Genomic DNA, 27284 nt, shown 5'->3' on the forward strand with positions numbered 1-27284 from the left:
CGTTTTATTTTTATTTTAAATATCTTTTCGAAAATTAAGACGGCGGAGTAGTATAAAGGACAAAGTTGTTGAAAATATATATTTGTATAACATATCAAAAACATTAAAATCAATGAAAATCTCTGTCTATTCGAGAATAGTGTCACATACCAACGGCCAGAAAGAAGAAACACAAGTCACATATCAATTACACTATATCTAATGAAAAAAACAAATAATAATAATGTGATATTCATTCCACTCAAACGAACTGAAATTTTTAAGAATGAGATTCGTGAATATAAAATTTTAACTTTCTTTAATAGATCTATTCACACATATTGAACGTCTTTTTTTTAAAAGAAACAATAGATAAGCAATCACATTAAGCAAGAACATACACGTAAAATTCGATATATTATACCAAAAGTTTTTCATTAACATCTCGAAAATTAATAAAATATCCGAAGCAAAAATTTCATTCAGCTTTTCTCCTCTCAATCAATTTCGTTTCGTTCCACAATGAGTTGCATAGCACATTTACTCTCCTATATCGAATAATTACCAATTTTCTAACCTCACAATTCGTTCGTAGATATAGCGCAATCGTGGTGTTTCCCTGTGCTCGATTCGCAGTGTCTCTCATCCGTATAAAACACAAGTGTCGTGCAGAGAGCTTGCGCGTGCTCTTACCGCGAAGATAACGAACAGTCTGTATTCTCGTTAGCAGCCGTGGCAGCCGTTAAGATAACAACGAGACACGACACTCGCAGCGAGCCTATGGCACGAAAAGAAGATTTAAAGTCGTCTTAGGATAGTAGAATTTTCATAAATTAGTCCCTAGAGCGTAGAAGTCGCCACCATCGACGTCGTATTGCGTGGGACGTTGGTCGGAGAAAGGGCAGACTGTCATTTTCATTTCCCTTAACCGTGAAACCGTAACCTCGGGCGCGAATTAAATCCACCGTGAAACAACGAGAACTAACCCTCTTTTCACGCAGGTAATTAACATGCCGGTAACTGGTTTAAAGGTTCGTTAAATTTTATAATGTTAATGGAATGCGGTGTCGAACATGACAACGCAGCATAAACGTGTACGCTCGATCGTAACCGCGATACCGGCGCATTATCGTTGAAAAAATTTCACGGGTGTATCGATGATATTAAGCTTTTTTTTTTTTTTTTTGTTTCCAAAAAATTTTACTTTTTACGGAAGAATTTTATAAAGAATCTATGTATTGTTTGAGAAAATTAATTAGATTTAAATGATTTCTTTAATTATGATAAAAAGAAAGAGATTTTGAAAAAAAGGGAAGAGAATGATTATAGTGTGAAATATTTATTATTATGTTTCTTTGATGAAGAAAATTTTGTGAGAATTATAAAATATTGTAAAAATTATAAATTTTGTTATTTAATTGCGACATTATTACGTTTATAATAATTATATTTTATATATTTTGCCCTCATGAATATTATTATAAAAAAGAATTCAATTAATATAAATCTAATTTTTTTTTAAATGATTATTAATTGATTTATTACAGAAACTCCTTTAATATTAAAAATTTTATTTGGCAAATTAAGTATATTATTATTTTCATATCTAAGTAATAAATTTGTTTTTATTATATACTAATATTTTTATTAGTATTGCTTTTCTTACAATTAAACATACAATCTGTACATTACAAGTTAAAAATCTGAATTCGTTTTTAATGTTCACTAATTGATTTGTAAATCTTCTATATATTCATAAAATATATATTCATGATTCAATTTAATAATTTAAAAATTAAAAAATTAAAAAATTAAAAAAGTTAAAAATTTTGTTAATTACAAGAGATATTAAATTTAAGTTAATTTGAAATATTTTTTTTATTTAATTTCTATTCTTATCATTTTAAACAATCATTAATATCTCTTCTATTATTTATTAATAAATTTTTAATATTGTTTTTAATATTAGGAAAAAATAAGATATCCAGCTTGTACAAATGATTTATATTATTATTAAAAAATCATTTTTATTGTTTTATTAAAAAAATCGAAATTATATAAATCGTCACTAATATTTTGAAACAATTCTTATATAATTCATAAAAAATGAAATGACTTGTACAATATATATAACAAAATAATTCATACATACACAATATTAGAAATAAAAAAATTTTAAGAATGAAATTGAAAAAATATCTACAATATTTATATCGTAAAATATATGAATACATAAAAATAATTTACTAATAAAATAAAATATTTTACTAATAATGAGCCATCGAAAATAATCGTAGAATTAATTTAATAGCCATGGTGGAAGAACTAGAAAACAAATCTAATGTGTTACAATCACACGAATGGAATGTAATACATGAACGTGTACACATGGATGCGCCATGCACCACAGTGTGAGCATGAATAAGTCTCGATGCGTTTTCTCGCGTCGAGATCGTTATCCCCGCGGTTTTATTCCGGCCCTAGACAAACCGACATAAATTGAATGTTTCGAGATTGGTGAGAGAAGGGATGGCGCTCGATTGGTAGCCACTTCGTTATGGTATGGGGAAACAGACGAAATTAATGGCAATAACGGTATAATAACTGAATCCCGATACTGAGACGAAACGTGAGGGTGAGTTTCAATGCCGATTGACAATTCAAAGAGATGAAATTATGCATTTGATAATCATCATGTAGATAAGGAAATTGAGGTTTGAACATTATTGAATGTTTCAATTTATATTAAGATTTTTCATCGTTGTAATTGATTATAGTGTAAGATGATAATTAACTTTTAATTTGATCGATAAATCGTGTTTTGAGAAATTGGAGCACTTTTATTACACATTCCACGTTTGTATTTATTTAATCGTTCGTTTTAATTCGGAAAATTAAATTTATATATATAGTCAGTCACAAAAGTTTCCATTCATCGTAATAAAAATCTGAATAAGTATATGTAGATAACAGATTATAAATAATTTATTTTTTAATAAAAAATCTCTTTGAATTCATGAAATCAATTTTCGAATTCTTGTTATTTTTTGTACGTTCAATTTAATCTGGAAATATTTTTACAATAAGTGTATAATGTAATAAAATATTAAAATTTAGATATTTCATAGTTTAAAAATTAATTTAAAAAAAAAACGAAAATAATATTGAAACTTTAAAGATTGATGTCCATATATAATTTTCGATAACACAACTTATCAATCAATTTTTGTGACTAGCTCTATGTATTATCGAATGAATTATTCATTTTTATATTTAACAAGTGAATTTATTATTAATAATACGTTAAAAATAGCGATATATGCATGCATCACACGGTTAATCATCACTCGTTAATTTTTACATAACAAAACTATTTCATCCTCTCGAAATTTCATCAAACTAATATCTTTCAATCTATAATAGATATTATATACGATCGATCTACGTCCCCATCATGATATTCATATCAATATTCTTATATAGAACTTATAATTCGTAAGAGGTAAACGAACATGGTGGTAAATACATGCAAACGATTGGAACGGGTAACCCCCGATTAATAGATCAATGGGAACAGACTATTCTAAATTAGCAGTGATTAATGCCTGTCGAGGAGTACTTACGTTTGCAGGCCTTACGATGTTGGATCGGTCTAGCCGGATCCCTGTAGTAACCTTCCCGACAATAGTGACAGTGTCTTCCTGCCGTAAAATGCCGGCATTGCAGACAAACGCCTCCGCTGACACGTCCCGACAGCTTGTACAGTTCCATGTTGAATCTGCACTTTCTTGCGTGGAGATTGCAGTTACATTCTGAAACAAATATACGCCTGATTATTCGACCAATCTCCACTCCCTTCTCGATCGAGTCGAAAATCTTGAAATGTTGATTACATTACGACTGGTTGAAGTGGATTATTAACTTAAGTATATAACGATCGTTTTGTCACGTATAGTGAGTCTGTAGAAGGATTTTTGAAAAATTTTATATTTTGAATTATAATTATTATTATACTTTGTTTAGAAATTAGTTAAATTTTTAAAATAGATTTTTTTCAATAGAAAATTGGCTTTTCAAAGTTTATCAGATTTGTGAAGTTTATCTTAATCAAGGTTAATCTTAATAATCAATGAATTAATCTAATAATACTTATATCTATAATATCTATAATAACTTATTACTATGTATATATATGTTAATCTATACAAGTTAATTTATCTATAATTAACATAGATTAATCCGATTAACATATATTACAGTTGTTTAACAACTATCTTATATATTATTTTAATAGAAATTTTAACTAAAAAGTATAAAATTTTTTTCAATAAATTTATCATTATTCTACTATTGCTTGATATACACACAAAAAGATGAAAAGATATATAAGATATTCTAAGATATATATTATCTTATATTTTTGTTCTAAAACATTTATAATTCTTTTTATATAAAATATAAAATATTTTGTATATAAAATATAAAAATTAATTTATAAACATATATCTTAAATGTGTTATTGAATATATCGAACTTTTGAATATTTTATGATACAAAAATAAATATATATAAATGTCCAAATGCAACTCTATATTATATTTATGATATGATTTATTGATAATTTAGATTATCGAATTAAAGTTTCATTATATGTTTCACATACATTTGAATTTACAAATTTGTCACGAATGATTTCGACAATTGGATAAAAATGAAGAGGTAAATTTTAAATTTAAAAATAACAATTAAAGTTAGATATATCGAAAATTAACTGAATCAACAACTAAATCAACAAATTTATATCAATTCAAAAAAAAAAGAGATGGTAAAAGAGAGACAGAAATAGACAAAATATAATTTTTTTTAAATATAACTATATAATATAATTTTAAATATAAATGATTTTTTTTTAATATAAACAAAGAAAAATAAACAATTTCAATGTGTCAAAACATATATCACATTATATTAAATTAATTTCATTTTTTAAATGAATGAAATTTATAGTTATCTCTGAAATAAATTTCATATGAAGAATATTTCTTATTCCGAATAGGATTTGGATATTTCATTTCATAATTACATGATATAACAATTATAAATAAAATCGAAATTTGTAAAATTAATAGATTGGAATAACTGAAAATAAAATTTAAAAAAATAGATATTAGATGTCGCTGAAATTATTTTTGTAATATTCAAAATTGTAAAAAAATAGAAAGAAAAAGTGGATTTTTTCGAAATTTTCTTCCTATATCAAGCATTAACAATGCTTTACAAGTTATCTAGGTTAGAATATAAGGTATAGTCACCTTTTAAATGAAATCAATACGTTAGTTATATTTTGCTTTGTGAAATGTGAATAAATGTTCTACGCATTCTCTCGGTTATAAGAAATAAAAATATTTAATAAAAAATTTTCCATTTATGAAAAATTATAAATAAATAACTAAGAAAATAATATATTTGTTATTTGAAAATTATCTCGCGATACTTATTATGATAAAATAAATTGATTCAAAATTTAAAAAAATTTTTAAAATTGAAATATTATACATAAACTTCTAAAATTAATTAAAATAATAAAAATAATAGAAATTGCATGTAAATATTTTTTAAACAAAGTACACATTTTTTTCTACTCCGCAAAAAATATTCTACATAAGAAAATAGAGGAAAAAGAACATCACATATCTCTAGAGATACGATTTCTTTTTTTTATCTTACTTATACAGGGTATTCTTAGCGATATTAAATGCAAATAAAAAAAATATTTGAAATAAATTTTATTAAATTTGTTAATAGTTATTTAAATAACAACAAATTAATATGTATACTGTTTCATTTTAAAAAATGAAAAAGAAGAATTTTCAAATTTCAAGATATACAAAAAATTTATTGCATCTTATATTACTAGATTATTCTATGCCATTTCATTTAATTTAAAAAAAAATTTAGATATCCGCAGTAATTTTGGAGAAAATAATATTTGTAATACTTTATGTACTTTGTTCTCTATATTGTCATTTTCTTTTATTTTCTTACTAAAAATTGTTTAAAATTCTGGAATAGTATTAAATACATGTTATCAAATATAAAAATAGAACACATGTTGAATATGAAAATACTAATTATTTTATTTAAAATGTAACAAATTAACAATTTTGTAACAATTAGATAAAAATCTTCTATTCTACTCATTAAAGAATATTTTTTGTTTCCTACAAACTATAACTTTTTCATTTTTATCAAATCAACAATTCATATTCCACGAATAATTTGCATTTTTCTCTTTCATTAAATCCTACACCACATCCTTAAAATCTTAAAAATTTCGAATTCAAAACAAGATACAACAAAAGAAGCATTGCAGCATATATATTTTTCTTAACATTATCTCGCGTTTCAATCTTTACGAAACAAAACTTGAAATGTCGTTCACGATAATGTCATCGCGTTCCTCGAGAAGTTAACTTAATTGAGGGAGAATTTTTACGGCATTTATCACAGTAATGAGTTTCGAGTGCATTCATTCGACGCTACTTCGCAGCGTCGAACACCGTCTTGTCTCCTTTTCGCGATGACAGTTTTCCCCTACTTCCGTCTTCCGTGCCGTTTTCCCTCTTTACCCCGGAAAAGTGGCAACCCGGTGTCGTATCGAGGGCTGAACCATCGTCCATTGAATTCTCGAGAACCGAAGAAGAAGAAGAAGACGAAGAAGGAGAAAAGGAAGGAAGAGGAGAAGAAGAAGAAGAGGAAGAAGAAGAAGAAGAAGAAGAAGAAGAAGAAGAATCTCGAGAGTAATCGTGCCGTAACTTCCTCTACTCGAGCACGCCGTTCTTCTTCGTGACTTCTTGAAAATAACGGAATAATTGAAAGGCAGCAATCGGACGGCATGGAGGCGAGAATGAGTATAAAGATCGGTATGGAACTATGCAATTTTAACGACCTCTTCTCGCTCTATATTCGTGAATACATACGCGATCACTCGACCCAATAATCCGTCGAAGCCGAAGCGGATCCTGTTTTAGACGCAATTGCCACGCATCCTGTTCTCTTAACTCGTTCTGTTCTAACTCTTCGCGTCCGCATTAACGTTTTCGATACCGAAATAGATTTTTACGGTCGTGAAATGGATTCGGCCTCGTGGTACGAATTCTCGGTTCCAGTTCTAGTTACGAGCTGAGAGAAGATTCGACGTTTTTTGTGTTTTACGAGCGGGTTGATAAATAGATAGATACAGTGAGAGAGAAAAGTATTGTCGTGCTTGAATTATGAAAATTCTGTTTTTATGAATGTTTTTATGAATATAAATATAAGTAAATATTATTTATATGAGATCAATCATTGACGACTTTTCTCCATATTTTTTTCGTGATTTGTGAATAATGGAATATATACACAAGGTGTTAATATATTTGGAGGATGAAAATGTGAAATTAAGATTTATAAACAGACTGCAGATTTTTATGCGGTTAAAACAAGCTCAAATATCGTGTTATTCAAAATATATATTTTTTTAAAAATTTATTATTTTATGTAATTAATTATATATATAAAATATATTTTATTTTGTATAAAAGAAAAAAGAATCTTTTACAAGATATAATATATTTTCTTTCTACTTTTTCTATAAATAAATTAGTCAAAATTTTTCCAATTTTCAAACAAAAATTTTATTTGAAATATGATTAAATTTGTTTAGAATATTCGATTATGATACGAATAAAATATCAAAAGAAAAATATGTATTTGCAGACAAAAATCTGCAGACTAATTACAATTAAACTTTGTGTTAAATAAAGCGAAATAAAATTTATGTATTTATGTCTTCTTTAAAATCTTCTGATATATTACAATATAATAAGAACTATATATAACTTGGTAATAAGAATGTTCCATAGTAGGAACAAAATAACAGCAACACTGTTCAGAGCTTAAAGGATTAAGTAGTTTAAAATTAAATATCTTGAAGTATTATTAACTCAATGGTATTATTTAAAAATTACATAATTTTAATAGAATTCAATGCTTTTTAACAAATTATTTATTACAATATATTTATAATTACATAATGAAATATTTTTAGATAAGATACAAATTGAATTAACGTTCAAGTTATATTAATAGTAAATAATAGATTATTTAAAAATATAAATATCTTTTTCAGAAAAAATAAAAATCTTTCTTTCTAATACAAACGAACAAAATTACAAATATTAATAGTATAAATTGAAAATTCAATTTAAACTGATGACAATGGCTTGAAACGAGATTTGAAACATAGTTTACATATTACTAGCTAAACGATTAAGTTACATTAATTTCTATATTTATTATTTATATAAAAAAATTCAAAAACAATTCTCATTTCGTATATATAACTCTCTCTAAATATGTGAATACTTCCTTAATTGCAACATATATTTAAAAAAAAAGTTAAAAAACCTACCATAATATGTATACTTCATCAAATTTTATGTATTTATGAATAATTGTATTAGAGAATATATTTAATCAGTATTTAATATCTTTTCAATAAAAAGAATATATTCAATATAAAGTTGATTAAATTTTTTTTTCATCAATATATCTACCATATAACTAGTCTTGCATTATTAATTTTTTTTATTTTTTATATGATTTTTATATGATTATTTTTAGAAACTCTTAATTATTTACGGAATTTAAAAAAATCAAGTTATTTAATGTAATAACTATCATTAGATTGGATTGTAGTTATTAAATAGATACACATCTGTTATAAAATTTAATAACAAACATAATATGTAATATAACATTATTATTGTTATTATTACATATTATATTATAGTCATTTGACGAGTTAAACTTGTCATATATTTATTATCATAGTAAAAAATAACAAATTTAATTAAAAAAAATTTAATTAAAATTTATTAAATAATATCAAATATCACTTTGCCTAAATGTTTTGAAAATAGTATTTTTTAAAACTATTAATAAATTTCTTATTGTTAATTCTTGAATTTATTTATTGTAATATATAATATAATATAATCATCTTAAAACTATAATTCATCCACATACTTATCATTCAATATTTTTTACCAATATTTGCTATTCATAAAACATACAAATACAAATCTACAATTTTAAAATTCAATTTTAATTCTCGAATTTATTTATTATTTTTTTTTGCAATATATACACTTAATAATATAACTTTAATTACAAACATCATCTTAATATTACATTTTTTCTTTTTTTGTTATATTTATTCTTCTTTCTTTTCTTTCAACTTTCTTTCTTCAAATTTCTTCAAACTTTTCTAACTATTTTCTTATTTTCTAACTATTTCTATTATTTCATCGTCAACAAAAATCGTTACGCATGTTTGCAACAACAGATTGAAAATCACGAGAAATACCACACAAAAATCAAAATGATTCAACGATACATCCCATTACAGCGCACGAGATATGAGATCCGATCCGGAGAGGGATAAGGGGTTATAGTCGTTAAATTCACGTGGAATGTAGCGTGTCGGATCGATCGAATAACCTCTCGATAGTTAATAACCTTGTTCAGCCACCGTCTGAAATTTCTTGATCGATTCCTGTTATTAAACTGTGGCTGGCCACGCTAAGGGCCCGGCTTGTTTTCGTAGAGGCAATCGCTGTAATTAACGATTAACCGTCGTATAATCGATGCTCCACGTCTTCTGGATTTTCCTCCGCTCCTCGAAACCTCGGCGGGGTTATGCTCTTGGCCTCGTTAAGATTTATCGCGCACCCCCGGAGGAGGAAAAGATTTACAAGAAAGAAACTTCGATTCTTTCGTTTCTCTCGCTTTTCGTTCCTCTTTGTATTATTGCGCGCGAATTGTTAACTTAAGGCTATTAACAGGTGTCTTGGGATTTTAATAGATGCGATTTAATAAAATATTCGGATTGGAATTTTTTTTTGAGATTGAAATAAAGAATAATTGTTTGAATAATTATTTGTGATACTTAATGAATCGTTGTTTTTAATGGCATGAGGCTTAAAATGAAAGAATGTAGAGAGAAGAATTGTGTGCTAGAGAGATATAGATACGTTCTTCCTTTAGAAAAATGGGGAAAAAAATGGAACCAATAAAATCAATATTAAAGCGATTGATATCTGTGATTTCACAATGCAACAGAAAGAAAAAAAATGGAATTAAACAAATTTCAAAGATTTTTTATTTTAGCATTAGTTTCTTGAAAACAAGAAATTTTTTCCTAATTATTATTTTATTTCTTCAAGTATAAATTATATTGTAATAAAACGTTTTATGAAATTTTTTGTTTATGAATATAAAAAAAAAATTTATAATATTAGCTTGCTAATGTGAAAAAATACAATGTGTAACCTGGAATTCGATTCACTCCATGTTAAAATAATTGTTTCTGATTTTTGTAACTTATATATGATAATATAATTGTAAATAATAATAATTACTAAATTCGAACTAACTGATATCAATAAAAACAATGTTTTTAATTTTCCAAATCATATTTCTTAACATTAATTATAAATAATTCATAAATACAATACAAATGAATGCAGCAATATCTTTATATTTAGATAAAGTTTTAAAAAAATTTTCATGATACATTTTCATAATTGATTGGTAAACATTATCTTATAACATTAATTTTTATTTTATATAGGATTGAAACAATCGTTTACATATATAATTATTCCCAACTTCTTTTTTAGTTTTAATTGTAAATTTTCAATAATGAAGTACACTAAATAGCATTCAGAAGACATTCAAAAAGATTAGATTAAATATGAAAAAAAAATAAAAGCTATTTACATATACATGTATTTAAACTATTTTTCAGCTCAAAGAAAGGAGAAAGAGAATTGATACATACTAAAGCGTGCAACAATTTTATCTTATTGCTGTATTAAAATTCATTCATTTATAGATAAAAGTAGAAATAAATTAAATGAAAATACGATCTCTTATAAGCTGTCGATACGCAACAGTGCGTTCAGATATTGAATTACATGAAATTCAACATTTTTCATTCTTAATAACGATATTTAATACCATAGGAGATGTGTATTCATGCAGAAAATATTAGACTGAAAATTGAAACGTGTATATTTTTTTAAGTAGTTCTTGATATCGTGCACGAATTATCTTTAAGTGAAAGGTGAATCATTTGATAAAAAAATCAATTGAAATGTACCAAATACTTTAAAAATGCTGGATATACGATTGATTAAATATAATAAATTGAAAATTTTAAAAATTCTCTCTAACACATGCTGAATTTTGTACATTTGATGTTTAATTAAATATAAAGTTTGGATTCATTCTTCTTTGTGTTTATCACAGAAATTTATAAAGTAGATAATAATATTAAAAAAAATATATATTAAATTATCCTTAATATTTATATTGCATTATATTCAATAATTAATAGTTTCAAAAATGATTAATTGATTTTTTTAATACTATTTTTAATAATATTTTAATAACATTATAATTTCTTATAATAAAAGTCCATATTTGAAAAAAAAAATTATTTAAGTCTCTTTAGTGTATTTTCATTCTTTATAGTCCAAAAAAATTGTTTATTTGAATACATAATTGTCTTAGTATTATAGAATGTTATAATACTTTGATATATATATTATAAAATATATTTGAATAAAATAATATATATAATGTATACATCTTGTTAATACTAATATATTCATTATCATATCTATATTTCCTATTATGCAATAATTTCAATCATAACGAATATATAATCATATATAATCGAAAATATTTGAATAATAGGAAGAAAATTCATTTAAAAATTATTATTATAATTAATAAAAGTACAAAACTTACAATTCTTGAATATAATTTCGCTTCGAAAAATAAATAAAAATTGATAAACCAAGATCTTGACGTTATTTAATTTTTTTAATCTATTTCATACTATTACAAAATATTATATTTTAAAAAATGAAAATTCATTGAAATTTTTTGACCATTGATTTCATTCACTTAAAATGATATGTTATTTGAAAAAGAAATTGTTATACAATCCATTGTACTCCGCATGAAGTTTCGTTAAAAATAAAAAATTGTTAACTAAAATTTCATTAAGAAATAAAAAAGTATTCGAATACTTACATGAGTCATTGAGTACATTTTGTTGGATTCGATCAACTACTCCTTTGTCCACAAATGTTTCTTTTTTATGGTTACAATGTAAAATGTCGATAATCAAATCGATTTTACCGGATGCGCGATAATTATCGTATTTGGATGATAATTTCATTACGAAATTATAGTCAGATAATACACAACGAAATGATTTGTTGCGAAGTTGCTATGAATCAAACTTAATGTTCGTGTGATTTTAACACATTTTGCACCAGCCACGTAAAAATATTATTATTATCCCATATTATCGTTTAACCTGGTGCGAACACAGAAAATTAAAGATAAATTGAAACCGGATTTTTAGATACAGCAGAACCTTTATTATCTGAAATAACAACACAAGATTAAAACAGAAAAGATATAAACTTTTTTTAAATAAATTATTTTGAGGAAAATAATATATTTATTTTCCAATAAAATTGGGATTCTTTTAGATTAAATATTAAATATTAAATATTAGATAAATATTAAATATTTTTTTAACAAATTTTTTAATATAAAAGATGAATAGTAATTTCAAAATTCATTCTTCTTAATACTAGTAATTGTAGATTTTCTCAATAGTATATATTTTTATCAATTTTATAACACTCTTAATGTTTTTTAATTTCAATAATTAAGATTAAATGTTTATTGATATTACTACTTGTTATATAAAAAGAAAAAATTAACTTCCATTGTTGTAGTAAGGAAAACCATCTGTATTGTTGTAAATACATGTATAACGTACAATTCAGGTAATGAAATGTTAGATAATAGAACACATTCAGACATTAAGATATTTGGAAGATAATGGTTCTATTCGAATTTGAAACATTGTAAATCTTCAAATTCTTTAAATTCAAAAAGTTTGTTATTCTTTTTCTTTTATATGTTAAGAATTAAAATGTTAATAATATCTCTATTCTTATATTTGTGTTTATTGCATTGAATACTGGAAAATATATAACAGAAAAAAATATTGCTTATATAATGCAATAAATAATAATAATAATATAAATAATAATAAAAAAAGTTATAATTATAGAAATTCAAATACAGAATGACAGAATTATTTTTAAAATGGAATAATAAAATTGATCGATGAAATAATAACATAAAGCTGAGCAGAACATGTAACATTTTCACTTTTGTAAGTAATGAAATTTATGTGAATATTGTATTTCATTGTGTTAAGTAATTCTGCATGCTTTTATAAAGTTCTTAAAAAATGTAATTTGTTCCTCGTTTCTCTATATAATTCTTGAAAAGCATCTGAATAATATGACACAAGTTGACATTAATTGCATCAACTCTATGTATGTGATTAACATTGCTATTCTTTCATGTTTTAAATAATTAAAAAACGATATATTTAAGTATATTTAAATAACAATATTATTATTATTCTTATTATTAACTGTAATTCTTAAAATAAATTTAACAGAATTTTTTGTGGAATAAAATTCATGAAATTGTTTTATTCTTTTTCTTTTTTCTTTTTATAGATCATTCTTTTGCATCTTTTATCAAAAAAGAAATTAACGAATAATTGATACTGTAAAATTTCTTGAGGAAATTTTTTTTTCATTAAGTTTTTTTTCATTAACAGTTTTTAACAGTTTTTTTTTTTTTTCATTAAAAATAATGAATAAATTTTTTCAAAGACAAGTTTATATTTGATAAAGCAATTGATTATTAAACAAGTGATTATAAAATAGATAAAATTTTTCTACTATTTTTATTAAGTGCAATCAAATGATTTATTTAATTCAATTTAATTATTTGTACATAATTGTACGTATTAAATATTCACGTAAATAATTTATTATTAGAAAATTTATTTAATTTCCTTTTTTCTCTTTTAGTAATATATGAATTATAATAAATGTATACTTTTCATGTATTTATGCGGAATGCATAAATTGCAGAATGCCTTCACCTTAATAACGAAGGCGGCAGTTTCATCACGTCGCGTCGTCGTTAGGAAATTGTAGACAAATTGGTCCATTTAGGAGACACGCTTAATTTTCCTCGTTTTCTTCGCGATCTAAGAGATTACTCTGAAATGATCTTAAATATCTGATCCTTAACGCGTGACCTTTTTTATGTAAATATTACTACTTCGGTGGTCTACTAAAAAAAAAGTCCATCATGATATTTCGTGGAAAGAGAAAATTGTGAATTTATTTATTTTATTTAATATATAGTTAATGAATATATAAATATATTTTATATCTTAAAGAAAATTGTTCCGGATAAATTTTTAAAATATTTTTATTTTTAATTTTTTCACGAAGAGACTATTCAGTATAAATTTTTAATAATTTTTTAATTTTTAAGAATTATTTTATGAGTTATTTACAATAAAAAAATTTTTTATAAATATAATAATTTTTTATAAATATAATAAATATATAAAATCAAAAGTTTTTTAGTTAGATATAAATATATAAAATTTTTTGAATGTTAGTAATAAACTTTTTAATATATAAATATTATTTTTTAAATAAATTTTTTTTAATTGCATATATTTGAACAAAGAGAAGCAATGAATAAAATGTTTTATTAAATTTAATATCGTAATTATATTAATAAGATCTAAAATTAAAACTCTTCATTTCATAATAATTTATATTTTAGAGAATTTTAATAATTACAAAGAAATGGAAAAATAAATTCTATTATATTTACATATGTTGTACATATATTGTACTAAATTTTTCAAATTATATTATATTGTTGTTTTAAATTATATTATATTGTTTTTACGTTAAAATTAAAATTAAAATTATGTTCAACAATTGTTCATTTTGAAAAAAATTTTAACATGTAGCAAAGTTTTATCTTAGCAAATAATGTACTTTCTATGAAAGAATAAAAATATCGGATTTATATAACTATCTGAGAAGAAACACCTGCAGCAAAGTTGCGAGTTAATTTTTTGCAAACGGATGTAGGCATACATCTTCGGTAATCGTTCTTCAATGAACTTCCGGGGTGAAAGAGGTATGAAATTTTTGAAAATTGTTCAACTCTCGAATGAGATAATTTCCTTTTTATGTTGTATTCATATATTATTTTGAAATATTGAATATCAAAAGTAATAATAATAAAAGGAATAGGTAATTTTCACAAGGAAATATTATAAATTATATGTAATGTTATGAATGAATATTAGAAATTGAAATTCCTTGTTAAAAGTAAAATATATATATTTATGATATATTATAATATTACTAATAATATTATGATATTTTAAATATATAATTGAAAATAATTAATATAAAAATATTAGATATCACAATATTACTTAAATTTATTACAAGTAATAGATTTTTTTAAATAAAAAATTTAAAAATAAAAATATAATGTTCGTAGATTTAGTAGAAGTTAAATTTTATTGAAGCAAATAAGTATACGCTGTATCTGCTTATTCTATTATAATCAAAGCTTATTTTTAAAGATAATATTAATATTAAACAATAATGAAATTCACGATTTTTCATAGAAATTGAAATATTTATTAAATTAATTAATTTCCTAAAAATTTCATTTCTATCGATAATAATCCAGCAGTCGACATTAAGCATAAAAAAAAATATGATACAACTTGAAAAACAAGTTTTTCCAATCGTGATTGTGAAATTCTTCGGGATTCTTTAAATGACAAAAACATCAATTGTCTTATTAATTTAATAAATTGCTTTCGTAATTTGATAACATTTCAAAAAATATATAAATACATCGTAGAAAGGAGGTTAAGGTTTTATTTAAGAAAGTAAATTCCTCATCAAAGAATATTGAAATATTATTATATATTTGTGTTTTTTGAAATATTTATCAAAAAAAAATTAAAGTTTCTACATTAATTAAAAAATTCCAATTGTACCACTTTTAAAACAAAACTGTAATACGTAACATGTATGCTACATACAATACAAGCAAATATCTGTTGATGAAAATTTATTACGCGTATGTTTAATCAAATATTATTTATTAAATTTAATTGAAACGAATTTCGATATTTGAAGTGGAAACGAGATATTAACTGAAAATTAAAATCGATCTGAAATATCTTCAACGATTGTACGAACACGTAATAAAGATTCTCGGTATTATTCCTTCTAAACTTGGCATTTTTGTGAGAAATTAGGTCAAACGGTGCATTGTTTCGCACTTAGATCGAGCGAATATGATTGCTTTTAGATGATAGAACCGGTAATTACACCCATTCTCGACATATCGCCTCTAAGGATGGGTCTATTGTCGTAGGAGACATCGAGGACCTCGTGAAATTTCAATACGAGCTAGTTGCCTCTGCACTTAGTGATCTTAAATGCATTACAACAGCTTCACACACTTCGCTTTTGTCGGGACAAAGAAGAGTAAATTATCTAATACTTTTTTAATATCGAGTGAATATGCGATCAAATAATATTTGATACGAAAGTTTTGATAAATAATAAATAAATAGATTTTATGAAAATAATTTAATATAATTGTTATTTTCAATGATTCCTTGTTTCCTTGTTAATTGCAGTTGAATTTCTTTATATATATAAAAAAAAAAAAATATCTTTTATTATACAGACAATGATTTTTCAAAGAATAATTTTTCAAAGAAAATAAGAATTTATTTTCATTTGAAACGAAAGGAAGAATATTCATTTAAAAAAATATAAAAGTTATGTTAAGTTATTCTAATTAAAATCAAAATTTATTTGTACTTTACTCTAAAATTTTGCAGTTTGATATTATTTTAATGAAACATAATACCTTTGATTTTTTTTAATTCAAACATTTTTCTTGAATTGTTTAAAATTTACTCTATCTGATTCAACAATTAAATTTACAATAATACTTAACATATTTATAAATGATTATATTAAAGTAATTATGTAAACATTGTAGATATAATTATATCTACAAAAATTAATAACTATAATGATTTTACATCAAACTTAATAAAATTCTATATCTTTTTCATATTTTTGAAAAATATAATTTAATAAATATTTGAAAAATAAAAAACTAGAAATAATATTATAAATAAAGAAAGAAATGCATAAAAATAAAGAAGTAAGTATACATATATATAAGTAGTTACTTGCATTAGCCACTAATATTTAATACTGGTGTTACATCGCTAGTTGCATCACCAATTATCAAAATATTAATATATGTGATATTTTCTTGAAAATATCATTTGCTAACATTTTTTAGATTTAAATTTGATTAATTTACCATATTTTATTTGAAATTTTCAATTATATGATATTATCTCTTTCAAAAGGCGTATAAAAACCTGTAAAAAATACAAAAAATATACAAAAATTTGCATAACTTTTCATTTCTTAACTAATCACGAAACAAGCTGCAACTTTAAAATTTTTCTTTTTTAGAAAGAATCCGTGAAGGATCTTTTCAATGTCTCTTATCTCTATCCATCGAATATCTTGGGACATCTTAAAAATTATCCGGTTCTTTCCGGATGCCATTCTTCTCTTTCTCTTTGTATCTGTGCATATCTGTGAAAGTATGCATACAAATACACACATAACCTTACACATATATAACCTTAAGTGTCTCGAAAAGGCTAATTAATCGAATTACACTGCCTTGTTTGAAGCAATAACGATACTCTAATGAACGAGGAAAGGATATTCGTCTTGATAAGAAGCGATGCACGATTCGATTTTATTCGTTCCAAACTTTTTCAAATTGTCCGCTCGTTTCTTTGTGAAGAAAAGGACGAGATCCACGTTCAGTTCACATTAAACGAAGGAAACGGTGTAGTCGCTGATTGAAGATGGTCATAACTCGGCCTATCGTGGAGTTGAACTTTTCTAATCGATGCAGAAGCAAGTATTTCGAGATAAAGTTTCCATTTTCTTTTAAGATATACGTACGTAGTATTTATATTTATGTATATCGACTATTATCTTTCGAAACTTTTGGAATTACAATATTATTCATTATTATATTTTTATTAAAAATTTGATATAAACATATATTTTGATCTTAATTTATATGAATATTTAAATTTGTAATTTAGATAGACTTTCATTTTAACATTTTTCTAAGGATGTGCAATAGTTTAACTTAATAAATAAAATAAATAAATTTAAAATTAAAATTAAAATTTGTTTTGTAGAATTAATTTTAATTATTTAATTAAAATATATTATACATGGGATGAAAGATTGACAATAAAATATAAATAATGACTTCAAGTAATTAATAGATATGAATAAATATACTGTATATGCGTGAATACTTATGCGTGAATATTTATGCTCTATGTGTGTGTATATATATATGTCTCAAAGTAATAACTCATGAATATAGATAAAATATAATGAAAATGAAATATAATATACATACGTATAATTTTTGTTAAATTACTAATTTCAAATTATTAACAAATTTCAATGATTATAATTAAAATTAAATTATATATTAAAATTAAATTTAAATATATAATATATGCATAATCAATTAAATATTTATTAAAAATTTAATTTTAATAAAAATTATATATAAAATAATGTGTTTCTTAAAAGAAGCAAAGTATTTTTATTAAAATCATAAAAATAATTAACTTTTAACCTCATTGCATAAAAATTATTTCTTCATTTTATTTCAAAAACTATTCAAACATATCATACAAACATTACAACTTACATAATTTAGAACAAATAGATCAATAATTAAGTATTTAAGGTATTTATTATTTCTATAGGAATAATTTATTTTTATTTTATCATATATTAAGAATTACTTTACTAACACTTACAAGATGTATTCTAATTTTAAGTACAATTAATTTTTTTAATACAATCAAAATAGTATTAAAGATATATAGAAATCAGAGAGAAATTATTAATTTTTACAAAATTTAATTTGTTTTTTATAAAACTTATTTGCTCAAGTTTTAACTTTTCAATTATTTCTTTACCATTTTTAATTTATTTTATATTAATAAATATAATATAAAATAAAAATTTGTATAACTATATTTATTAATATAGTAATTTTTATAACTATATTTATTATTAACTATATAAAAATTATTATAACTATATTTTGTTAATTGGATAATGGATAATTTAATATTAGAATTATTCTTATATTTATTTTTATATTTAATTTTTTAATTTCTAGAATATTATTAAAAATTTTATTATTATTTCATTAAATTGGTATATTTCATACTGATATAAACTTTCCATTGTTATTGTTATATTACATAAATACTATAACATTTTATCTTTATTATTTTATTTTTTATATTTTATTATTATTTTATTTGCTTTTATTTATGTTTTATTACAGTAAAACATTGATTGAACTTTAGTTAAACCAATTATCCAAACACACGAGTTATTTACATATGTATATTAATTCAAATAATCGTAAATAATATTATACATTTACTGAAAATTTGCAAAATTTATCAAATTATTGGTATAAAAAAAATCATATTGTCTATGAATTTTTTATGAACTTTTTAATGAAACTTTTAAGTGAATTTTTAAATTGAGAACTTCAAATTTTTATTTTGATATGATATTCTTACGTGTTTTTATAATGAAACATTCAAAATTACTTTTTCTAAAATTACAATTTCGAGTTGAATCATTTTTTCAACAATTAAGCAATATATATATATATATATTCTATTGTATATTTTATTTGTATATTTTATTGTATTTTGTTTATTTTCACATATGAATAAAATGATATGAATAATATGAATAAAATGACATACATACGTATAATATTTTAATACAAATTCATTTTCGCTATGTAACAACAACTAATCATGATAGATATAATAACAAGCAAATTATGATTTTTACATTTTATATTCTAATGAACAAAGGGGAGGAAAAGAGGAAAATTAAACAAAGCATAGAACTCTCAATACCAAATCAAATACATATACGTAGATATATTCAAATTTAGTTTAATTGTACCTATAATACTAATACAACTTTATCCAACGTTGATCAGCAATCTTAACTTCAAATCTATATATTATACAATGGTATAGTTAAATTTTTCCAATTCTTGAGTTATTGATATAGAAAAAACTTCTTGTATCATTACTAATAAAATGTTGCAAGTGAATCCCATTTCCTCTAAAATCATAATTTTTTATTTATTTTGTTTTTATGGTTTATGTTTTTTATAATAAGAAATCCGATTGCAATAAATTTATCACAAGAAAAATAAATACTCTTATTTAATTTTATCTTTTATCTATTTTCGAGAAAGCAAAACTTTTCTATTTATATAGAAATCTAAATAAAACAAAAATTTCATTATACTTATATTATTATATCGTATTATTATATATCGTATATTATATATCGAATACTTATATATTATATATATTATTATATATTATATTACTTATATTATTATATTACTTGTATTATTATTTTCTCGAGTTAAATTTACCATTCAAATTATCCTCACTAATTGAACTAATTTTCAACAGTTTCATTCGATCTCTGTCGAACGATAAACGATAAACACAGTTAAGAAAACATAGCGATGCACTTTCACGCGACTCGTTCCATTAAATTAACTAGAATATGGCCCATGCTAATACGTATTCTTACGGTGCGGAGAACGGATTCTCTCCGAAAAGGGGGTTATATGGTTAAAATAAAACGGTGTCTAACGGTTCAACTACGAAAGTTAAGCAGAAAGATACGAAAGAATCGCGATGGAACCTTGTATCTCTCGCGAATGGATCCGGCAAAGTATCACGAGTTGCACACGGTTGAGCACGGTTCGTGACCTTTCGCAGCCTTTGGAAACTCGAGTGTCTGTATCAGATCTTATCGACACAGCTGGCAATCAACGTTCAACTTCTCTGAGGCTGATGATACCTGGCCTGGTTCGGCGGATCGCCTTTGAAAGGTAGAAGGATAGGCCTCCTAACGTTTCGGTGTCTGGTAGCTGCTCTATGAACACGTGATGCGTCATGTTGTCCGGGGCCCTTTCTCTAACGAACTTAAATTCAATAGGTGTCGTTTCAGTCAGGTGAATGAAATTCCACTCGGGATCGAACGATTCCAAGGATTCGAACGGACGATCTGGACATTGAATTAGCTTTCCATTAGACTACCTCTTCAAATTCTTAAACTTGTGAAATTTGAAATTTCATTTGAGAATTGTCAGATATATTTTTTTCTCTCTCTCTTTTTATGTTTACGTTTGTTAGAATAGAATTAATATTGTATGATTATTATTAGTTAATAGTGAATAAAGTTTATTTTTAAAATTTCAGATTTATTGTAAAATTAATTTTTTAAAGTGTCACAAAGATTTCGAAGTTTTAATTTTTAAGTTTTAAATTTATTTTATTAAAAAACGAAATATGTCATTTATATATCTGTCAGCTTTTTTTTCTTTTTTCATATTTATATTTGTTAGAATGGAATTAAAATTATATGATTATTAGCTAATCGTAAATAAAGTTTATTTTTAAAAATTTAAATTTAATATATAAGAAATAAAATCCTCTATTTTTTTTCTAGCCTTGTACTCTTAATTTATCAATGTTTTTGAATAAATATATAAAATGATATTTATAATATATATATATAGTCAATCAAAAAAAACTTTATATGTATATCTTATGCAAGTTCAATTAAATTTTATTATCAAAATAAATCTATTTTAATAGAATATCATTTTGAAGAAAAAATGAAATCCCTAGATTTTTAATATTATTTTTTAAATATAATTTCATAATGATACGAGATCATATATTAATATATTAATTTTAAACATCAAAACAAAGACAAAAGTTAATATACAAAAATGACGATAAAAGTTTATTTAAAGTTCAAATCAAATTAAAGATGGCATTAGTCCAAGTGAAAAGAAAATTTACTCTGTCTTTGTCACATTCTATTCTCTTCTCGCTTTCTTTAACGCTTTTTTTAAACTTAAATTACTTATAATTTATCAAATCGTTTCAATCGATATTTTTATATATCAATTTTTGTATTTGTTTTGAATCTCTGGAATCGAATCTTCAAATATTTAACTATGGAATTTATTGATATAATATATACATAATATTTATTGTAAAAAAAGAATTGTTAAACAAATAAATCGGCAAAGATTGCAAGATAAATATTTGTTTCAGGGGTAAAGACATGATAATATCAAAGAATATCTCGAGTAGGCATTTATCGAAGTTGAACAAACACGTTGGCTCTCGCTAAAGGCGACAACGATAGTGGTTCGATTTTAATTCCCGTAATCCCATAAGCCCTCTAACGTGATTTCACGCTTTCAGACTTCAACGTGAGTTTCGTCTAACAATCAGTGTAGTTTCAGCAGACAGACATATGTATTATTTACTTAAAAATCTTTCCTAGAAGAAAAAACGATTTTAAATAAAATATTAAATTGAAGAATTGATTGTTGATTGAAAAAATAGCGCATTGAAAGTAAATTTCTGATATTTATTCAGAATATTATTAAAGAATAAATTTAATAATAGTATATTACGTAATAAATGTGTAATAGCGTTATTAAGATATATAAATATAATGATATAAATAATTGTTGCTTTCTATTAAAAAATTATAATAGTCATTTTCATTAAATTCAAATAACAAATAATGTATTTTGTGGAATGATAATTAAAAAATTATTTAATACACATTAATACTTATTTTAATTCTAATTCATTCCATTAAAAAGTTAAAAATTAAAAAATTAAAAATTAGATTTTTTTCGCTTCATAATTATAAGATATCTATCTATCTGAAATATTTTTGAAATATTTTAAAATTAAATAAAAATACAAATCATTATGTGAAATATTTTAAAATTGATTCGTGTATTTCAATCAATGACGAATAAGAAAAGAAATAATTTTAAATGTGACTGAATTTTTTATTTATTAATTATTAATTATTTATTATTAATTTGTTTCTAGTATAATATTTATATATTATTTATTTATTATATATTTTCCAGTATAATAAATTATATATATTTTATATATAATAAATTATATAATATTATATATAATAAATTATATATAATATATATAATAATATATTTAATTATATTTATTTATAATATTTATTATAAATATATCATTTATAATAAATTTTCTTGAAAATAATTATTTTTTTTTTCTTCTCTTTTCTTTTTATGAACTTTTTATTTTATTTTCACATGTTTATAATATTTATAAATTATATATATAATATTATATATAATATTTATAATATTTATAAATGTCTCTATATTAAACAAAATTTAATAAACAATATCACAATTCTTCTCCGTTTCTAATACAAGATATCAAATCATTATATATCAAATCGGATAAATTTTACAGAATTTCTTTTCATAACGTATTATTTTCAATTATATTATATTATTATATATATAAATTATATTATAAATGAATTAAAAATTGAAAAGATATTTTTTAAATTACCATTTTGTAATTTGTATAATACAATGTAATGAATTTGTATTAAGCTATGAATGAATGAAATAAAATGCAAAATATTAAGAAAATGAAATTAAATGTTCGCATTTAAATATAATATATTTAATGTAATAATAGTTGTGAAATGTATAAAATATAATGTAAGATAAAACGATAGAGTTATTAAAAAAAATAGTATCTATAATATTATCTCTCCAAAGTAATTAAAGGATAAATTTATAATAACCAGTAAGAAAAAATCAAATTTCTTAACATGTTATGATTAAAATAATTTTTAATATTTATTATGTAAAGTAATACATATTTAATAACAGAAAGATATTGCAAAATGTAAATTAATCGTTTCTAACATACGTGTTCCAAAATGTAAATATTGTGAGATAAGCTACTTTAAATATTCATCTTGTTCTCGATGATTTGAATAATTAATCTTTAAATAATCAACATTTTATTGTATTTTATAACATTATGAAATATTTTTCCGATTTTTCGCGTTTAATTCATTTAAAATTTATATTAATTTTCTAATTTTTTAATTTTTTTTAATACAACTATATTAGCAAATATGTATTCGAGATGTTTTCGTATTTTCTGAAATAAGCTTTCGCGAGAAATTTATCTATCGAATGAATTTATCTAAACGTAAATAAAACAAGATTTCATTTCAAAATAATTTTATTAGCATAATTCGAATACATACTTTTATATCTTTCCATATCTTGATTTTTATATGTATATATCATATGTATAATATATTAAGTTTTATTAAACACATATTTGCACATATTTCTCGAATCAATATGCATTCTTAAATTATTAAATATATATATATATATCTTTATATAATATCACATTGCCTATCATAATTGAAAATACTTATATGATATATTAAAAGTATAAATTATTAAAATCAATATTATTCGCAATTATTTATCAACTGAAACTATAATGAAAAATATTGATATTTTTTAATAATAATTTTAAATTAACATTGAATATTTTATATAATATGCTATATTATTATTTATGCTGTATTATTTATACTTTCATTTAGCATTTTAGATAAAAATATGAAAATTCAAATTTGTAAAATTAAAAATACAAATTAAAATTAAATAACAAAAGATTATGATAATTTCAATAGATGATTAAATTTTTCATATGAAAATAAAATAAATTGATTGTTCATTTTCATTAAAATGATTTGCAGTTATAATTATCTACATTTAAAAATCAACGTATTTTATCATTAGCAAGATTTTATCATTATATTTTTTCAAATTTTAATATTAATTGTTTTTTAACATTATATTCATATATTTTCTTCATAATATTTAAATATTTTACTCTCGATGTATCAAAATATTTATCTACATAATATATAAGATAAATAAATAAAATAAAATATCTTTTATCTAAAATTCTTTTTCAGATTTATATCAAACTAAAGCGATATTAATAATGATCTCGTTAAAACCTTGTTAAAATTTAATGAATAGATTAAAAAAGTAGTGACGTAAATAGTGGAACAACATCATGGTAAGTAAAAATAAACTCGAAACTTTATCTGATATATTATATTTAACTAAAAAATTTCAAACATAAACTAATACAATTAATATATTTTATATTTTATATCTAGAATAAATATGCATAAAGAAAAAATATTTTGTAATATATTAAATTATAATATATATATATATCAAAAAATAAAAAAATTTAAATATAATATAAACTATTAAGTTATATGTTATTGAAATAAAAAAAAATTAATTTTTATGTTAGAAAAATTTTATAAATTTTATATAAAAAATTATTTATAAGAATATTATGAATATTGATAATTATTATTATCTTATTATTGATTATTGTTTTACATCAATTCATTCTATATATTTTTAATGAATAACGTATTTTTGATCAATATAACAAAAATTATTTTTTATTGTATGAGTAAGTTGTTCATTAAAAATATTTTTTTGCCAATTTTGTCAATTTATTTATTATTTTATATTTATTACTTATTTCCATATATATATATATATGGAATAAATTTTTCGTATTTATAATATTAATGTTTAATTTAATAACAAATTTCTTAAAAAATGCATTCTTTTTTGCATCATCTTATGTATTATACCATGTGCATCAAAATATATTTTTAAAAGTGACTGTATCTCTATAATAAAGTAAAGTATCACTATAGTAAAGTAATATTGTTACTTTGATCATTGTACATTTGACCAAAAATATTTTCAAATATTTGATTCGTAAAAGTGAAGCATTTCTGAATTTAAAAAAAATATTTTGTTTTTATAGTGAAATATAAAATTTCAATAGCAGCGAATAGGAAATTCGAGCTGACCATTTCAACTGTGTTTCAACCGGGCGTGTTTACAAATACAAATTTCTTCTCGTGGAAATCCGTCGACATAATGCCACCATATAACACTCATCCAACAAATCGGTGGCGGAAGCTGCATTCCCTGTCCATCATCGAAAAGATCAGCCACAGACCAGATATAGTACACCGACGTCAAGTAAACACGTGGTTGTATCCTGTATATTCGGGAAAGCGTAAATTTACGAGCCAATAAATTATCGCGGCACGCCTATCGTGACACAGCTTGCAAAATGCTAACAAGCCGTTAACACCGTCGCGAGGCTCTCGACGTTAATGAGCAACGGCACGCGTGAAAATGAATCTAGTGGAATTTCGACGCGCACGATCTCTGTGGGATAAACAGAGAAATAAAAAAAAAAAAAAAAAGAAATGACGACAGATTTCGTTGAAACTGCGATATTTTCTAATTGCGACTTGTAATCGAACGGAAAATGAAAGTAACGGCAATATAATTATTAAAAAATATTTTAAATTTTTGTATTTATAAATCTTTATAAAATAAAAAATAATGAAAGATTAAAGATTTTGAAATATTTTCTAATTATGTGATAATATATTTTTATTCAAAATAAAAATCTAAAATATAATTTTTATAATTTATATTTAAATACTTTTGTTATTGTTTGTTATTATTATTGTATTTTTATTATACATAAAATTTATTAATTTCAACAATAACATAAATAACTCAATTTTTCTTTCAAACAGCGGTTATTTATTTATTTATTTTCCATTTTATTTTATTAAATTTATCTTTTTTTATAGCAATAAATCAAGTGTGATTAAAATTTTTAATAATATTTCAATAAAATTATTAATAAATTATTAATATTCAATAAAAATTATTAAATATTATTTAATTATTTATTAAAAGTTCAATTAAATTTTAAAGCAAAAAAATTATTTACCCTTATTTTTTATCAATCTAATTTTATCACTATAATATTTATCACATAAAAATAATGCAAACAAATAAATTTTATTTTTATGTTTAAACATATCTTTTTATAATTTATAAAATGGAATATTTAACAATAATTCTGAATATAAATTATATCTCAAACTTCAAAAAAAAAAATCATTCTATTAAATTATTACATCATATCATTGAATTCATTAATATTATTATCCGAAAAATAAAAAAATAAATAAATAAAAAAATTACATAAACAATGCAATAATAAATAAATATAAGTATAAATTTTTTTAAAAACCACAATAACGAAATTAATAATCTTA

At 22.4% G+C, this 27284-nt stretch overlaps 1 protein-coding gene across 1 annotated transcript in view; it reads right to left on the reverse strand.

The window, feature by feature from the left end:
• Positions 1-27284, reverse strand: part of LOC122719236 (netrin-1-like) — a 232316-nt gene that overhangs the window by 87933 nt on the left and 117099 nt on the right. Inside the window, exon 2 of the mRNA XM_043944888.1 lies at positions 3603-3791. Within this exon, the coding sequence (XP_043800823.1) occupies positions 3603-3791 (189 nt within the window). The remainder of the gene's footprint in view (positions 1-3602; positions 3792-27284) is intronic.

This window comes from Apis laboriosa, unplaced genomic scaffold, assembly GCF_014066325.1.
Source record: "Apis laboriosa isolate Shangri-la unplaced genomic scaffold, ASM1406632v1 scaffold71_cov137, whole genome shotgun sequence".
NCBI lineage: Eukaryota > Metazoa > Arthropoda > Insecta > Hymenoptera > Apidae > Apis > Apis laboriosa.